Source organism: Panthera uncia, chromosome A2 (assembly GCF_023721935.1).
Source record: "Panthera uncia isolate 11264 chromosome A2, Puncia_PCG_1.0, whole genome shotgun sequence".
In the NCBI taxonomy this organism is placed as follows: Eukaryota; Metazoa; Chordata; class Mammalia; order Carnivora; family Felidae; genus Panthera; species Panthera uncia.
In genome coordinates, this window is record NC_064816.1 from 159,997,735 (window position 1) to 160,013,600 (window position 15,866).

The following is a 15,866-nucleotide window of genomic DNA, read 5'->3' on the forward strand; positions in this document are numbered from 1 at the left end:
GAGCGTGCCGTCTCTCAGCCACATCTCCGGGTCTCCGAGTTGAGGCCAAGTGTGCTTGGACCTCCCTGTACGTCCCTCGCAGACACAGGTGTCCCGACTTGCTGTCTACGAAGGACCCCATGTCTTGGCTGCCATGTGGTGTTCAGAATCTTTCACAATCTTGGTCCAACTTAAGAGGTTTTTACCTTTAACTCTACCTGTTTGAAAATTTAGTTTTACCATTTCCTCCCTCACCTTTATATCAAAGCTGAATTTTCTTTTTTCCTTTTTTTTAATTAATGCTTATTTATTTTTGAGAGGGAGAGAGACAGAGTGTGAGTGGTAGAGGGGAAGAGAGAGAGGGAGACACAGAATCGGAAGCAGGCTCCAGGCTCTGAGCTGTCAGCACGGAGCCCGACGCGAGGCTCGAACTCACGAACCATGAGATCATGACCTGAGCCGAAATCGGACGCTTCACCGACTGAGCCACCCAGGCGCCCCATCAAAGCTGAATTTTCAAATATGTGTCCAGCAACTGGAACTGTCCCTTTCCACTGGCCCCTGAGGGCGTTTGCCGTTTCTGTTCACAAAGAATCCCCCGGATCCCTGAGCACCACTGGTAGCCTTGTGCTGTTCACAGATAACACTGCTCAGTGCTGGAGACTCCTGGTTCTGGGCGATATTTGGCCTCCAGGTGCCTTCGTGCTAAAGGTGTCACTTAGGGTGTCTGTTGTTCTTAAAAGGAGTTTCTATGGGGACAGTTCACCGTTCCTTGTAGCATTGCATGTGGTGTGAGTTTACTCTTTAAAATATTCATGAATGTTTCAAAGGTGGAGTTCCTTGCAGACAAAATTTCCTTTCATAATGAACCACAAGGTGTCCCCACATATAGGCTCAAAGTAAGATAGGAAGGAGGAAGTCAAATCCGGTGGTTTTATTATAGAGCAGATGGTGGAGTAGGAGGAAGGAGGAGATTAGTGAACTGGGCTGTTGAGAGCATCCTTGCACCTGGACAAATACCACTGGGTGCACGTGCATGTAAGGAGCCAGCATAGGACTGACCCCTCTCTCTCTAATTTGGAGGGGAAAGGGCCAGTCTCGCTGCACTGTATCACTGCCAGCTAATATGATCATCCAAATTAAGGTGTGCCAAGCCAGACCACATTACGAGTAGGGTGAGAGATCTGAATCCACTTTTCCTGTGAAATTTTAATAAAGAGCATACTCCAGCCTCTACTCTCTTTTCTTTCCTTGGTTATTTGTTGCAGACTTTGAGTCTGGAGTTCTGTCTTGTCTAGCAAGAGAGCAGACGCAGAATTGAATACGAGAGAGGCTAATGTCCGGGAGGGACAAGAGCCCCAAGTAAGGGTCCTTGCTCCATATTTACTAGGATCAGAAGGCTTACAAATGTGATGGACGTGCAGAAAGAAACAATAAAACAGTGATCATTAACTTGTGTGTGAGAGAAAGGGGGTTTCAAAGGTATGCAGTGTTAGGGGTTAGGGTCAATACAAATCAAAATGCTGACGCTGAGCAGATGGCCATTTACTGCAGGCATCAGTCACCGTGTCTGTTTATCTGAACTTTTCTAGGGACTAAGTCAGATAGAGCATGCTACCTCAGGGTTAACAAGGCATTTTTCTTGCTAGTTAGCTCTGGACATCTTTGCCCTGCTGTGGGGCTTTCCACTTCTACCTGTTCTCAGACGCTTTCGTCCTGTGGAAGTGGCTTTCTGCTCGACCCCTTGTTCTACGCTGGGGGTGCTTTCGCCCTGTGGCGACTTTCTGCCCTAAGCCTTGTTAACCCAGGCTTAGGGTAGGTTAGGCTTAGGTTGGGTTTTGGTGCAAGCTCAGGGAATTCTTAAATTTATTCCCCACCGTTATTGTGGCCACTATATTCGGAAACTCATCTGTCCTAACAGGTATGTGATGTTGGTTTTCCAAAACCAGCAGTGTTGGGATAAAACATACCCAGACCTATGCGTGTGAGTGAGAAATGCCTTGCGGAAAGACGATTTATAGGGGGCGGAGGAGTTGCCTAATACGGGGGAGGAATCTTCCGTCTACCCAAGCTCCTGACTTGAGACTGGGCACTCCACCTTGTCCTGTATCTTGAGCAAGTTATCTAATGTCTCGGTTTCCTAGTCTGTGCAAAAGAAATAGTAATCATCACCTCCAGGCCCAGTGTAGGAATTAGTGGTCTGATGCACATGACAACACTTGGCTTCCATAAATGACTGCTGAGTCTGACTGTGTCATTTTCCTTTCTCTCGCTTAGAAATTTATGACCTAGAAACAAACGAACACGTAAAGAAGGCCGTACATGACCGACAGATGCCAAAAGTAGAATACAGGAAGATCGAGGTTGACGATTACAGTAAGTACTGCATTGTCTCCCATTTTTTTAAGTTTACTATTTATTTTGAAAGAGAGCATGCGCACAAGCAGGGGAGGGGCAGAGAGAGGGAGAGAGAGAATCCCAAGCAGGCTCTGCACCTTCAGCACAGAGCCCAGCGTGGGACTCAATCCCACGAACCATTTGGTCATGACCTAAGACAAAATCAAGAGTCGTTCACTCAACTGACTGAGCCACCCAGGCGCCCCTGCATTGTCCTCTTTACAAGGAAAGCAAACGTCTAGTCTGAAACAGCCCAACCATCAGCAGTAGGTTACTGTGCATCTGAGGCTCCCCCCTGCACCACGCTCGCTGGGCTTCATGGCTAGAAATGCATTCCAGCCAGCAAGGAAGAGATTCAGGCGGGGCTCATGGGGGGAAAGCATCCTGCACCAAGCTATTGTGCTGAGAACCAAGATGCTTCTCTGGCAATTTAAAAAAAAAAAAAAAAAAAAAAGCCTCTCCTCAAGAGGCTGACAATTTAAATAAGGTCCCAGGCTGGAACTCTCTCCTTTGGGGGGGACACGTCATGACACCATCCAGAGAAAACGTCCTCCGTGTGGAGATTCCTTTCCTGTTCCATTTGGTATTTTTCTGCTTCATCGTCTAACCTGTCAGTGCTGATCATGGGCCGAGGGGGTATCTTCAGAATGGGGGAAATAATGTAATGGAGGACTGATGTGTTGTAACCACCCAAGAAGCACCCAGAACTCTGCCTTTTCTGTTTCCTTCTTGGTCCTGAACTGTCCATTCGTGCATCCAATAGGCTTTTATGAGCTCCAACGCTGTGCTGGAACCCACCAGGCACTGTAGCCCCAGAGCACTGGTTGCTCTCATAGCTCCAGGGGGGGACGCGGGTCCCCATAGGTTCAATCCTCCTCTCTTCGGATGGCTCCCTAGTCAACCCAGCCAGCCCTGGCATCCTAACTGCCCACCAGATGTTTACCTTTGGAAACCCCTCATGCAAAATGCCCCAGATACGTCTGTCTTTCCCCCTGAGCTCTATCCCCCTCCAGACTTGCCTACTCTGGGAGATGGCACCCTTCTCTTAAACGATTTAGATTTCCCCCTTGAAGGTATCACGGAGTCCTTCATTCAGGTCCATGTACCCATCACCTCTGAGGTTGGTAAATGGGTCTCCTCTCTTGAGAAAACACGACTGATTGATGGTAACTGTTAGAGCTCTTGGTTGAAGAGGAGTAGAAGGTCACCAGTGGTCAATGGGAGAATATTGAGATTGATGAGTGATGTCCAGACCACCACTGGAAGCTCTTTCTCTACCCAGTCCCTTACAGGGGGACAATGGCTCATCACCTAGGCCAGTGGACCCGGAGCATTATTAAGTACCCCCTTGTTAGCGAAGACACAGCTACCTAACAGACTGATCTCCTGTGGTCAGGAGCCAAGGCTCTCCCCCATGAAACAAGATCAGCCTGACCCAAACAGTACACGTGGTCGAGCTGCATCCTTTAGAGCAGAAAGCAAATGGCCCACAAGTTCAGAACAGAGCATGAGAGTGGGCTGGAATCATGGGAAGGTTCCCAGGAAGGTGGGGCTTGGACGGGGTCCTTGGAATGGGCTTTAGGTTGGCACACAGGAGAGCGTGCGGTCCAGGGCAGGGAGCAGCCCGAGCCGGCGCTCGCTGTGGGGTAAGTCAGGAGGCCGATGTGGACTCCCAGCCTGTGGGAGAGCCCCGGTGGTCAGTGGGCACAGAGGGACCCCTGACCTGGAAGCACCTGCCGTCCACCCAGAGGCCATGTGCCAAAACATCCCAATCCTATTCTTTCCCTGTGGGGTCACATGACGTTAGAACTTTTCTATACATAGCTAGAGATGCATGTGAGGTTACATATTCATCTCTGAGAGTCGAGAAATACGGTGTACTTCAAATCCCTGCCCCCCAGCCCTGGGTCCAGAGGCTTCCCTTATAAAACACCTCAAAGGTGATCCCTCTGATGAAGGAGACGGTGAAGGAAGTAAATAAGGAAGGGTCTAGAGATGGGAGAAGAAACAAATAGGAAAAGCACAAACGGGGGCTGTGGCGATTTGCCCTGGCCAAGAAATGTGGTTAGGGCCGCGGGGGTCCCTTCCCACAGGCCCGAGGGTCATTCCCACCGTCTCCCTGCCAGTTGGTTTTCCCCTGGGTGTCCATGAGATGCACTCAGATGCCACAGGACACACTCAGCCCTGGAACCACGGACAGCGTTGGGTGCCCAGGGAGCCGAAAGCCCAGCAGGCCGAGCTCAGGCCTGCTTATTCATGAGAGGGAGAGAAGCGGTAAATTAAAAAGACGTAGACGCGGAGAGACTAGGACACAGATGCCTCCATCAGGGCTCAGGGGAAATCGTAGAGCTAAAAAGAAGGGAGCAGAAGGGGCCCGGGTCCAGGCGGCGTATGAGGACCCACAAGAGCCACGGGAACCCCAGCTCTGATGGCGAGCGTAAGAACCAGCGAGATGCCGGCGGGAAGAACACGGCGAGCCTGTAACACAGCAGCTCTTGTCGGGCTGCCGTTGGGACGTCAAGCAACCCCGCGCCTCGCGGGCGACAGTGGACGCCTCTCCTGAAGCGGGGCGTGTGCCCTGAGAGTGTCGCGAGCTCCTGGTGGATTCAGCCGAGTAACCAACCAGTAACCACTTGTTTGTCGCAAATCCCGCCCCCGTCCCTGTCGGAGCGTGTTCTAGAAAGAGAGCCACTCTGGACAGTTTGGCGTATTCTGCGACAGAGATTCTTGTCAGTGGCCCCTCCTGTTCCAAAGAAGTAGGTCAAGGGAAAATGTGGCCTGCCCACACGGATGGCGTCCTTGACTCGTTCTGTTTTTCACACCGGCCCTGGAGTCCAGTTACTTGGACACTGAAACTCATGAGAACCCTTAAGTAAACAGCAGAGTTTTGTCGTTTCCTTCCGCGAGGAAGATCCAAAGGGCAAGAAGATAAGATGATTCTAACAGATGCCGGATGGAGGGAGGGAGGAGTGGGAGGACGGATGAGTAAGTGGACCGGCCATCTCCAGGTTTGCTCCGACCCCCTCTCCCTTCTGTGTCTATATCTGAAGACCCCGAGACGGGCTCCATAACGTGCAGGGCCCAGTGCGGCGTGGGGACATGGGGCTGTCCGTTCGCGGCTCACGACGACAGCCGCGCACAGGGCCCTGGCACGTGCCACACTCTGTGAAGCCGGCCCGGTGGCCCTCCGTGGCCAGACTTCCGCCTCCTGCCCCAACCCCCGTCCCCGTCAGCAAGTATTCCGGAACACTCCCTCGCGTTTCCCCACACCCGTTGCCTCCTACCACAGCCTCTGAGGCCAGACCGTGCTCCTTTACATGTTTGCTTCTCTGCTGGGCCCAGCGCCCTCCTTCTTCAAGCCTGTCTGCATGCTGCTGCCACAGTAGTTCTGTCCACTGATGGGTGGACGCCATCCCCTCCAGAAATGCAGAGAAAAGACCTTCGGAAACAATCAACTCTCCCACCCTTGCCACTTGAGATTTCTCTCCAGCATGAAGTTTCCGTGGCAGACAGGAACGCAGGTGCTGGAAAAGCAGGTGTGTGCAGGGACCGGCACCTAAATGTCACCCCTCTGGGGCCCCCCAAAGATCTGAAAAATGTGACCCTACCGACACGTCTCGTTTCGTTATGTTTTGTTTTTTTCACCTAATGGCACCAGAGGTGAAGGCTTTCCCGAGGGAAGCGATCCATCTTCGGGAGGGGCTCCCTGTGCTGTATGCAGCCTGTCGTGGCCAAGGTCGGCCTGCGGGCTTATTGGTGGCCCAGAGGAGCCCAGACCATGTTTTATGGATATTGCAATGATAAAGTCCGACGCCTTTTGGCCGGTCCCTGGGCCATTGATCCAATTTGCAAGCCATTAACATTCAGCCAGAATCAGTAATGAGGCCCCGGTCACAGCAGGCTGCTAAGCCGACCCCCCCCCCCCCCCCCCCCCCCTGAGCCTGGGATGTATCCGTAGTAATTGTACTGAAAAAGCTAGTAATTCCAATGTAATCGCTAATCTGGGTCATAGTTAACATCAATAAACAATTTCTAACATGGGCAGGAAGGCTTGTTTTGGGGGTTGCAGAAGAAACTGGGAAGGAAACCCTCCCCCCTCCCACGCTGGGTCCCTTGCTACCCAGGACAAGGTCCGAAGGGGGTCGCGCAGCTGTCCTCCAGCCCCCGCCTCTGCAGGGATCCCCCGGCTCTCGGCCTGTCCCTCTGGACTGCCCCCCCCGGCCTCACCGCTGGCCCCCTGGGCTCATCTTGTCCCCGTCCCCATGGCTCCCCCGTATCTGTCCCCACTTAACTGACGAATGTCACCCTTGGGGGTTCGTTTCTCGCAGCCTAGAATTCGGCTCTTAACAAGTGCTTATGGCATTTTGGTCTTTTCTGGTTTTCAGCTCGCTCTGTTTGTGAGGTTGAATTTAAGCTTCGGATGGAGAGACTCAGCCTCAAGATGGTTGTGGGTGATTTGCCCAAGGTCACTCAGCAGGCCGGAGGCACGGAGGGAAAACTCAGGGCCAGCCCCGGGGAGGCGGGGTGGGGACCCACCATGTCCCCTCCAGAGGGCCTTTCTGGCACCGGGGCCAAGGCTCTTTCCTTCCCTGTCTGTGCTGTCCCTAACGTGCGGCCCTGTGCTCTGTTCCTGCCTAGACCTCCCCGTTCAGATCCTCAAGCCCGCGACCTTCACCGACACGGCGCACTACCCCTTGCTCCTGGTGGTGTGAGTATTGTCGCCTCTTTCTTTCTCGTGGTCCTTGCCGGGGGGGCTCAGTAACACCCCGGAAAACAACCACCGCACTCGTAGGAGACGGCGAGCTCGAGAAAGGAGGTTGCAACCTGCAAACTGAAGGCAGGCTGGCCGCCAGCAGGTGGCAGACCACACTCACAAGTCGGGGAGCCGCCTGGTAGAGGAAGGGGGGCTCGAGCCCCAAGCCCCGATCCACTCCTGCTCAGGGACCAGGCCCAGAGACGGACAGCAAAGCTGGTCCCGCAGGCGGGCAGTACGTCACAGGACAGAGGCCTTCTGAGCACCGCCCCCCACCCCGGGCACAGGTCCCCCAAGAAGGGGGGGGGGGGGGGGGGGGGGCGGGCACGGCCGACCCGCTGGCTTCCCCAGCTGGCACCAGGGTGGCACGGCCTGAGCAGCAAGCTGCCTTGAACGCCACTCCTCTGCCAACAAGGACTTAGTTCAGACGTTTTGTTTGTGCGTGAATGAGCCCTCTGGCGGGGTCTGGAGAACGGCCTGGAAGAGAGCCGCTGTTGCCACCGCTGAGGGGGTCCTGACCGGGGACAGCACGCTTTCACAGGCACCTCAGATGCTGCCCAGCTGCCCTGAGGCTTAGACAGGGGCTGGCCTGTGCCCCCCGGGGGGTGAGGCACATGCCACCAGATGAAGCACTGTCCCCACCCCCACGCCCCCCTCCGGGGTTCCTTCAAGGCAGGGCACCAGGGAAACGCTGACCAGGCTCCGGCCTGGCCTCTTGGAGCCACTGCCCCCGCGGTGACTGGAAAGAGACCGGGAGAGAGCGGGGCTGTCCGCGGTGCTTTAGGAGCGAACGGGGTCACCCAGGTCCAGTGACCTGATCAGCCCTGCGCTCCTCGGCCGCTCCTGTCCTCGGGCCTCGGCCTTCGCACACGTGCCCGCCGCCTGGACCCCACGATCTGGTGCCGTGTCGCAGTCACCCACCTACCCCACCATCTGCACAGCCTTGGCACGCTGCCCACGGCCACACACACCCCTCTCCCACACGCCCACACCGCACACCTGCCTCTCTCACACACTCCCCAGACACATACCTCATACATACACACGCCCCTGCATACACACTCCTCAGAGGAGTGTAGGGGAGGAGGGGGGGAGCCCAGGGGAGGGGGACGCGCAGGTGGAGGGAGGGGGACGCACAGGGGGGAGCGCAGGGGAGGGGAGGGGGGAGCCCAGGAGCAGGGAGGGGAAGGGAGGGGGGCGGAGGGGGGAGCGCAGCGGAGGGGGAGGAGCGTCGGGCCACAGCGCATGCGCGAGGCAGGGCCTGTGTTGCAGGGATGGCGCCCCCGGGGGCCAGAGTGTGGCCGAGCGGTTCCAGGTGAGCTGGGAGACGGTGATGGTGAGCAGCCACGGGGCCGTGGTGCTCAAGTGCGACGGCCGCGGCAGCGGCTTCCAGGGGACCAAGCTCCTGCACGAGGTGGGGCGGCGGCTGGGCGCCCTGGAGGAGAAGGACCAGACGGAGGCCGTGCGGTGAGGCCCCCGGGGTGGCGGGGTGCACGGAGACCGTTCGGAGGGCAGGGGAGGACAGGGGAGGGCAGGGGAGGTGGGCGGTAGGTGCGGGGGAGAACAGGACCCAGGAGCGTCTCCCCTCCTCGCCCTAAGGACAGTGGGAAGGGCCCGATCGCAGCGACCGACCAAGTGCGCTGCTGTCCCGGGAAGGACTCAGGGGCCTGTGCGCCAGTCCTGCTGAGGGTGGATGGGAGGGCCGTGGACTTGGACGGCACCGCGCTCCTCCCCGTGGAGGGTCCAGAGCACAGGCTGACACGCTTTCACCGGGGGTGCCATCCCATCCCCCACACACCTCCCAGCCTCGTGCTCCGCGGTCTCGACAGTTCACTTTCCAGAGTCTTCCAGACGGATCTCGGATCTCTCTCGGCTCTGAGAAGGCTGGTGGCCCGTGGCGGGCGGGCAGTCGGATCCCTTTTGAGTGACTGGGACGTGAGTGATGAGTGAGTGGTGCCCCCTGCTAGGGGCGGGTGAGGACGCCCCCTGGCCGAGGACGTGATGTGTCCAAGGCCCTGTAAGTGCCCCGTGGAAAATGCAGAGAGGGGGAAGCTTCTGAGGACGCCTCCGGGATGTTTTTGCCAGGGAGCAGGCGCACCATGGCCACCAAGCTTTAAAAATAAAGAGCCATTAGGGGCCCCCGGGGGCTCAGTGGGGTCGGACTTCAGGTCGGGTCATGATCTCACAGTTCATGGGTTCGAGCTACACGTCGGGCTCTGTGCTGACAGCTCGGAGCCTGGAGCCTACTTCGGAATCTGCGTCTTCTTCTCTCTGCCCCTCCTCTGCTCGTGCTCTGTCCCTCAAAAATAAACAGTAAAAAAAAAAAAAAAATTAAATTAAAAAAAATTAGGAACTGTATTGGCCCTGAAGTCTAGAGTGATGGTGGCCTCGGGACGGATGGACACACAGACCCGGCCATGCCACGCAAAGCCCGGCTCTCCCCGTCCCCCTGCTCAGCTGGCCGTGAGGGCATCACCTGGAGTGACTCTCCTCGTGCCCACAGCATGGCTACCAGGAGCACCTCATTCCGGGCCTCTCCATTCGCCTCCAAGAGGTTGGGGAGCGAGCCACCTCCAGAAACTTCCAGAAAGGAAGGGAGGAGCCTCCCCAGAAGCACCCAGCCAACCTCTCCTTACGTGCCCCTGCCTGGTCCAGAACCCGTCACCGGCGAGTGAGAGGTGTGGGCCGTCACCCTGAGACCTAAAGGGTCCCCCCATCCCTGCCAGCGGGGGAAGGAGGGTGGACAGCGCACGTGGGTTCTGTGGGGGCGGGGCCAGCCAGCAGGTGTCCACCGAGGGAGGCCTCTCCAGAAAAGGGAAGGGGCGCCGGCTGGACTTGGATATGGCGGTGGGACTTCGTCAGCAGCCCTCTCGGATGGTAGCAGGGCCTCTGGCTCCAGGGGCCCCGGAAGGAAGGACGCAGTGTCCTTCAGGCGTACCCGCGGCCCGCACCCCTGCAGGCGCCTGGCCGTGTCTAGCCTCTCCCCTCTGAGCACAGGGACCAGAGAGCAAAAAGGCTGTTTCACACTCTAGGCGTTTTCAAAACTAAGGAATTGATCCGGCCATCTGTTCAAAAACCAAGGCAGAACCCGTTCCGGAAAGACAGCATGTCAACCGACAGACCAAGCTTCCCAGCACCAGAATACACGAACTGATGAAAACCTTACAGCCACCTTAAGACACGCAGGAAGCCGAGGCCCAGGGTTCGCCCACGCCAGGGAGAACTCTGCAAGCTCTGTGTGCGGTCCGGGTCTGTATTTTCATTTCAGAGAGCAATCACCCCGTGGTATCAGAAGTCTGAGAGACCCTGAGGCAGGCCCACCCCTTCTGTGGTTCTCCCGTCTTCGTCCTCCTCGTGTCTTGTCCTGGAGCCCCACTGGGTCAGCAGCTGTCCTCACAGCCGACGAGAGCGGATCCCCTCCCAGGCCTGGCCGCTGCGTTAGGGGAGAGGGCAGCCGTCTGGCACAGGGCGGAACCAACACTCACGCTCGCAGCACAGGCTACAGAAACAAACAGCCCTGCCTCAGGGGCTTCTGGGAGGAGGTGGCCTGTGCACAAGACCTCAAAGGATTACTAGGGATCTGTCAGGCCGAACGCGGGAGATACACATTCCCAGCGCAGAACACATCGTGAGCGAAGGCCCGAGGCAATGCAAAGGCACTGCTGTTGGGGGCATGCTGAACACCAGAACACCACAGTGTGCGTGGGCCGTGGGCGGGGTGGGAGGGGAGGTAGGACAGGGCTGGATTGTGAGATCCCTCCCACGTGGTCCTGAGGAGCTGCTGCTTGCCCTGTAGGAGCAGTTCCACAAGAGGTGTTTTCAGCAAGGAGGTGGCAGGGTCAGCTTTGTTGTTTGGAACCGTGACTGTGGCAGCGGTGCAGCAAGTCGCGTGGGTCAGCGTCCTGGCGCTCAAACTGAGTCGTTACGGGGGGCAGACGGGTCACCCTGCAGTCTGCGGGGGCGGGCAGGGTCAGGGAGAGCCAGTGAGGCTGCGGTGGCCACAGCAGGAGCCACTACCGGCCCGGAAGAGAACCTCGGCCACGGGGAGGGAGCACCTGACGGCCGTGCCCCCCGCCCCCCCCCCCCACTGGCAGAACCCACTAGATGCCAGAGGACACGGGAGCCATTGTGGCTGTTCGTAGGGCTCATCCTTGGAGGCACCGAGCACAGCGGAGCCCCGTGGACAGTGAGCGAGGGGAAGCGGAAAGGAGGAGACGCCCGTGGGGACGAAGAAGGAAGAGGGTGGGGAGACGAGGAACCTTCCCCAGCCCTGGCTGCTACGTGGGAGTGGCCTCGTGGCCCCCAGAGACCAGCCCAGCAGGCGGGGCGACTGCCCCTGGCTATCAGTGCCCAAGGTGTGGCGAAGGACAGACCCACCAGGAGGGCACGGTCCCGGCCGACTGGGCAGGACCACGGTGTCCGTGAGTGGGTGCTTTGGGGACCGCCAGGTGGCAAGGTGGGGCGCGCCTGGGAGGCGTTTCGAGGCAGAGTCCCCAGGCTGGTCAGCGAGTGCACGCGGAGGTGGGCAGGGCGCCCTGCCTCAGAGCCGGAGTCAGGAGCCCCCGCCTGTCGCACCGAGCTGGAAGAAGGCGCTGGGCATGTTTCTCCCCCCTTCCGCCACCGTTGCCCCCTCTTTCTTGCCAGATCCAGGCTCTGGCTGGGGGCTTCCCCCACTCTGAGGCAGCCGTGTGGACCGTGGCACCTGTGTCAGCTGGGGTCCCCAAGAAGGGTGCCAACGTGGACTTAGCAGACGGTGTCGGCAGGGCTGTTTGCGAAGGATGCCCGGGTGGCCACCACACTGCAGTGGAGTCTGACACCGTGGAAAGGGGAGGGGCTTGGAGGACAAAGGGGGCTTCCGGTGGCAGCGAGGCTCTGAGGGTCCCCGCCAGCATGACGGGAGCCCATCGCCGAGACAGGGCAGGATCCCATGCCAGGCAGCCGGGCGTGGTCGTAGGGCCCCTGCCGCACTCAGTCCCCGGGTTGGGATGCTGTGGACGCCACGGAGGGTCAGAAGATGTGACCGCCGGTGGTCAGCAGCCCCCTCACGGCTGGTTCTCTCAAGGGAGGAGGGACGGCACGCAGGGTGCAAACTTGTACGCTGTCCCCCCGAAGTTCCACACCGCCCCACAAACAGCCCCGCTCGCCCAGGACCCCGTGCCGCCATCTCCCAAGTGTTCTCCCGTCCACACGGTTCCCACCCACCCTGACCAGCGCACGGCTCCCCCTCGGGTCCCCCTCGCTGCGCTAGGCTCCTTCAGCAGTGACCATACCACACAACGGACGTATGTCCCATCATGCCACATCATCAGTGCTGCTGCCTTGTCACCGTGTTAGCCCGCCTCCCCCAGGAGACGATGCATCTTGAGGGCTGGAGCCCATCCCCCCTGGGCCTCTGCAAATCAGCAAGGAACCAGACTCAGAACACGCTCCATTAAGAAAGACACCCATGGGGCGCCTGGGTGGCTCAGTCGGTTAAGCGTCCCACTTCGGCTCACGTCATGATCTCGCCATTTGTGAGTTCGAGCCCCACATCAGACTCTGTGCTGACAGCTCAGAGCCTGGAGCCTGCTTCGGATTCTGTGTCTCCGTCTCTCTCTCTGTCTCTCAGAAATAAATAAATGTTAATTTTTTTTTTTTTTTTAAAGAAAGCACCCTGATGGATTCTGCCTCTGCTTTTCACAAGGCCTCAGACAAGCCCAGTAATAAAAAAAAGTGCTACCTGCATGTGAAATCGGGCTCTCCTTAATTTGCAGTTCTATTCACCATAAAAAAAATCATCACATGGGATTTGCTCGGTTGGTTAGTGAAAATAGAAGCACAAGATAATAAAAATATTTGGTATTGGAAAAACAAGCACTCTTGGAAGACTCCAGAAAAATGAGGATCATTACCAAGATTTCTGGCATTTAGATCAAGAAGTGAGTCGCCAGGTAATTAGGTGAAGGGATTGCCAGACCCAGGGCCGCCTGTGGACTTGGAAGCAGGGCTGGGAAAGGAAATCCAAGGTGTTTTCCAACTTGGAATGGAGCCCTTTGTGGTGCACATCGCCCACGCCAGACTCCGTGGTCCCCACAGACTGCCACGTGGATCCCAGCAAGTGTGATCTGGAGGTCCGGCCATGGGGCAGCATCCTCCTGGGGCCCCCCGGCGGGCTGGTTGTGAAAGCTGGCTGAGCCAGAGCATCTCACGTGTGCCCAAATGCATGTCTGAAAATCCAGGGAGGCGATTGGAGGTCTATGGGGCTACCCTGTGACACCCGCACAACATTTTCAAAAGCAAGTTTATTAAAGTGCTGTTAGTCCCCAGGGCTGGAGCATCACAGTTGAGGTGTGTTGCCTTTTCTCTCACTTGAGTAACTTTCTGCGGACCTACTTGTCCTATCTCTCCCTTGTTTCCGGATCCTGCTCACGCTGTTAGTATTTCTTTTCAAATGCTGAGACACATTCGTAACCTGTCCACTCCGGTTTTCTTCTCTTTTCTGCTCCTGTGGGGCTGGTCTCTCTAGGACCAGCTTCAGCTGTTTTCACCACCTTCCTCCGTCGGAAAAGTCGGGGACATTGCTGCTTCAAGCTGGGCCCTCAGCCCCCAGGACCTTGTGTCCATTTACCTTGGACGTTGGCCATGGAAGCGCGGTGCTGACCACGGAGGACTGGCCTTGTCCTGGGACGCGGGGTGGGGGAGTCATCTTAAGGAAAAAAAAGAATTGTCTCTGAGGGCTGGTACCCAGAGTTTTAGACACCCTTCAGGCTGAGAAGGGCAGTTATCAGGGATGGGGTGGCTCCAGCCTGCCAGCAGGACACAGAAAACAGAAACACAGGAATAATCCCCAAGAAGCAGATAGAAACAGAAGGAGCAGTGCAGGGAGGGGCTCTGGCAGCGGGGTGTATGCGTGGAAGGAAGCAACTTGCAGAGATCCGGAAAGCAGCCGGTCACGTGCCAGCAGGTAGCAGGACTCCCGCTGCTGAATTAGGGCCCGGAAACCAGAAAGATTCCCATCATTTTGTGGGGAAAAGGGGCGACCGGGGAGATCAGTGAGACTCTGGCAAGGGCAAGGCAGGACCCGGACAGCGCCAGGCAAGGCAGGAAGCACAAGGCAGGGCTGAGTCTGCCACCAAGCAGGTGCAAGACAGGGACCCCCACCCGGGAGTTGGGGACAAAGGACATTGCAGGTGGATTGGGAGCCCAGCACCGTGACTCCAAGCACAGAACCGGAGTGTCTGCTCTCCAGGCCAACCCTGCAGGACGCGCCCAGAGTCTGGGGTGGCTAGAAGCCACATGGTCCAAGTGAGGGGCAGACTGGAGCAGAGGACAGGGACCCCACAGGGCCTGTTCTCTGGATCGGCATCAGCTGCTTTGCATTCCTGGCTCTCGGTCGGCAAGTTTTACACACCTGGACAGCTCTTGTGAGGGCACTTTGAGGTTTCTAACATGGGCAAGCTACCTGTGCGCTGAATAGAGAAAAGCAACAATTACCTTCGAATTCCAATACTTCCTTTGATTTACATGGGGGGGGGGGGTCTTCATGCCTGAAATGGTGGGAAAGCACGGCTCTGGGCCACCATGCAGGTGCACAGTCACTCAGCCCTCTCTTCTTTGGCCTTGCAGGATGATGCTGAAGGAACAGTACATCGATAAGGCACGTGTGGCCGTGTTTGGGAAGGTGAGCCTGTGCCCAGCACCCATCCCATCGAGAGCCCTGCCATCACCCAGGCCCGGTCTGATTTGCTCAGAATGTCTCTCGGCCGGTGCTATGAGAGCAGTTACATTTTTTTAATAGCGAGAGGTTGGACGCTTAGCAATTCCAGCAAGGGGAGCCACCATTTGGCCAGCTTATTTATTAGAGTTTCACTCTCTCTGTTATCTAGAAGGAAAGAAAAAGAAGCCAGATTCATTAGGTTCCTAGTTACTTTTCTTATGCAAGCCCACCATGGTGCTGATGTGGTGCCCCAGGAAACGAGGGAACGCAGGAGCCTTTATTTCCGCGTATCTTTATGTGCACTAGTCAGGTTAGCTGACGTGGAAGGAGTAGGCAGTTCACGTTCCTCAGGGTGGCCCAGCTGGTGCTGTGCAGGCCCCGGGGCTGCAAGGCAGGCCTGTGGGGGGCCACCTAGTACCACCTGGGCACACGCTCCCCCCCATTCTTAGCCTGGATCCGTGAGCCTTAGACTTCACAAGGCACAGGCACAGATGGATAGACACAGATCCATCGCCCCTCCAAGGGGACACTCAGAGCACAGGCCCTCGGGGAGCACCTCAGTGACTGCAGTGCAGGTGGAGATTCGAACGGTAATCGGTAATCACAGGACTACCTCTAATGTCATCGCCTCCGGACCTTCCGTGCCCAGCGTTCTGTGGGGCCAGTGTATAGTTGAGACGTGGCACCACTGGGCGGGTGACCCCAGACACCCCTCCCACACCCCCGCTGGCATCACCAGAGGTGGGGCGGTAAAGGGGAGGGCCCAGGGGCTTCTCTCTCAGGCGCAGCGTTCTGGAGGCTCATTCCGTGCTGGCGGAGACCCACTCACTGCCCGAGAGGGGCTCAGAGCCAGTCGGATCATCTGTAAGTGTAACTCTGGGTGTCGGCATCTATCACCCACCCGCACCCACCCGGGAAAGTTGCTGCCCTACGGACTGCCTGCCGGGTCACGGCCCCCAGCCTGGACCTGTCTCTGTTCAGTGGTTGCTCCTCCTCAAACACTCACACAGCCTCTTGAGACGGACTTCTTTCACTGAGCAG

At 57.4% G+C, this 15,866-nt stretch overlaps 1 protein-coding gene across 4 annotated transcripts in view; it reads left to right on the plus strand.

Annotated features, from left to right (window-relative positions):
• The window catches only part of DPP6 (dipeptidyl peptidase like 6), an 851,682-nt gene that overhangs the window by 827,843 nt on the left and 7,973 nt on the right, over positions 1-15,866 (plus strand). For all 4 annotated transcript variants that reach the window (XM_049642150.1, XM_049642146.1, XM_049642148.1 and 1 more), the window contains 4 exons: positions 2,257-2,355; positions 7,015-7,084; positions 8,402-8,596; positions 14,735-14,789. In XM_049642150.1, the coding sequence (XP_049498107.1) occupies positions 2,257-2,355; positions 7,015-7,084; positions 8,402-8,596; positions 14,735-14,789 (419 nt within the window). The remainder of the gene's footprint in view (positions 1-2,256; positions 2,356-7,014; positions 7,085-8,401; positions 8,597-14,734; positions 14,790-15,866) is intronic.